Here is an 815-nt window from a genome sequence, read left to right on the forward strand (position 1 = left end):
GCAACAGCAGCAGCAACACCTGCCACTGCTGCAGCAACGCCTGTAGTTGCTGACTCAGCTGCAGATCCTGCTGCTGCTGCTGCTCCTGCTGCTGCTGCTCCTGCTGCTGCTGCTGCTTCAGGATTGGGCGCAGCAGCCGCTGATGCAGGGGCTGCTGCTGCTGCTGCTGCTGCTGCTTCGGCCCTTACAGAGGAGCCGCAAGCTGCAGCAGCAGCAGCAGCAACAACAGCAGCAGCAGCAGCTGCTGCTGCTGCGGACGGCCCCGATGATGGCACTTGGGGAGATGCCTTTGCTGGCTGCTGGCGGGGGGGGACGTTAGCTGCTGCTGCTGCTGCTGCTGCTGCTGCAGCAGGCAGCAGCAGCAGCAGCAGATGGTCTCAGCCATGGGAGTCGGACACCTCACCCGCCTCCATCACACCCGTAAAGACACAAACAGTGCAGCGCATGCAGCAGCAGCAGCAGCAGCAGCAGCAACCGCAGCAACAGCAGCAACAGCAGCAACAGCAGCAGCAGGGACAGCAGCACAGTCTACAACCGCAGGTCCAGGAGCAACAGCAACAGCAGCAGCAGCAGCAGCAGCAGCAGCAGCCGCAACAGCCGCAGCAACAGCAGCAGCTGCTGCAGCAGCAACAGTGGGGCGTCTTTCAGGATGTTTCACAGGTGCAAACTGCAAGCGTTGCTGCTGCTGCTGCTACTGCTGCTGCTACTGCTGCTGCTACTGCTGCTGCTGCTGCTGCTGCTGCTTGCAGCAGCAGCAAAGCACTGCCGTGTAGTACACCCCCCAGAACACCGTTCTCGCATAAGCAGCAACTGCA

General features: G+C 61.8%; 1 protein-coding gene across 1 annotated transcript in view; it reads left to right on the forward strand.

Moving 5' to 3' along the window:
- Window positions 1-815, forward strand: part of EMH_0015160 (uncharacterized protein) — a gene marked incomplete at both ends in the record, with an annotated part of 6,535 nt that overhangs the window by 1,145 nt on the left and 4,575 nt on the right. The window contains one exon of the mRNA XM_013500323.1: window positions 122-660. Coding sequence (XP_013355777.1) covers window positions 122-660 — 539 coding nt within the window. The remainder of the gene's footprint in view (window positions 1-121; window positions 661-815) is intronic.

This window comes from Eimeria mitis, genomic scaffold (assembly GCF_000499745.2).
Source record: "Eimeria mitis Houghton genomic scaffold, Emh_scaff528, whole genome shotgun sequence".
NCBI classification, from domain to species: domain Eukaryota; phylum Apicomplexa; class Conoidasida; order Eucoccidiorida; family Eimeriidae; genus Eimeria; species Eimeria mitis.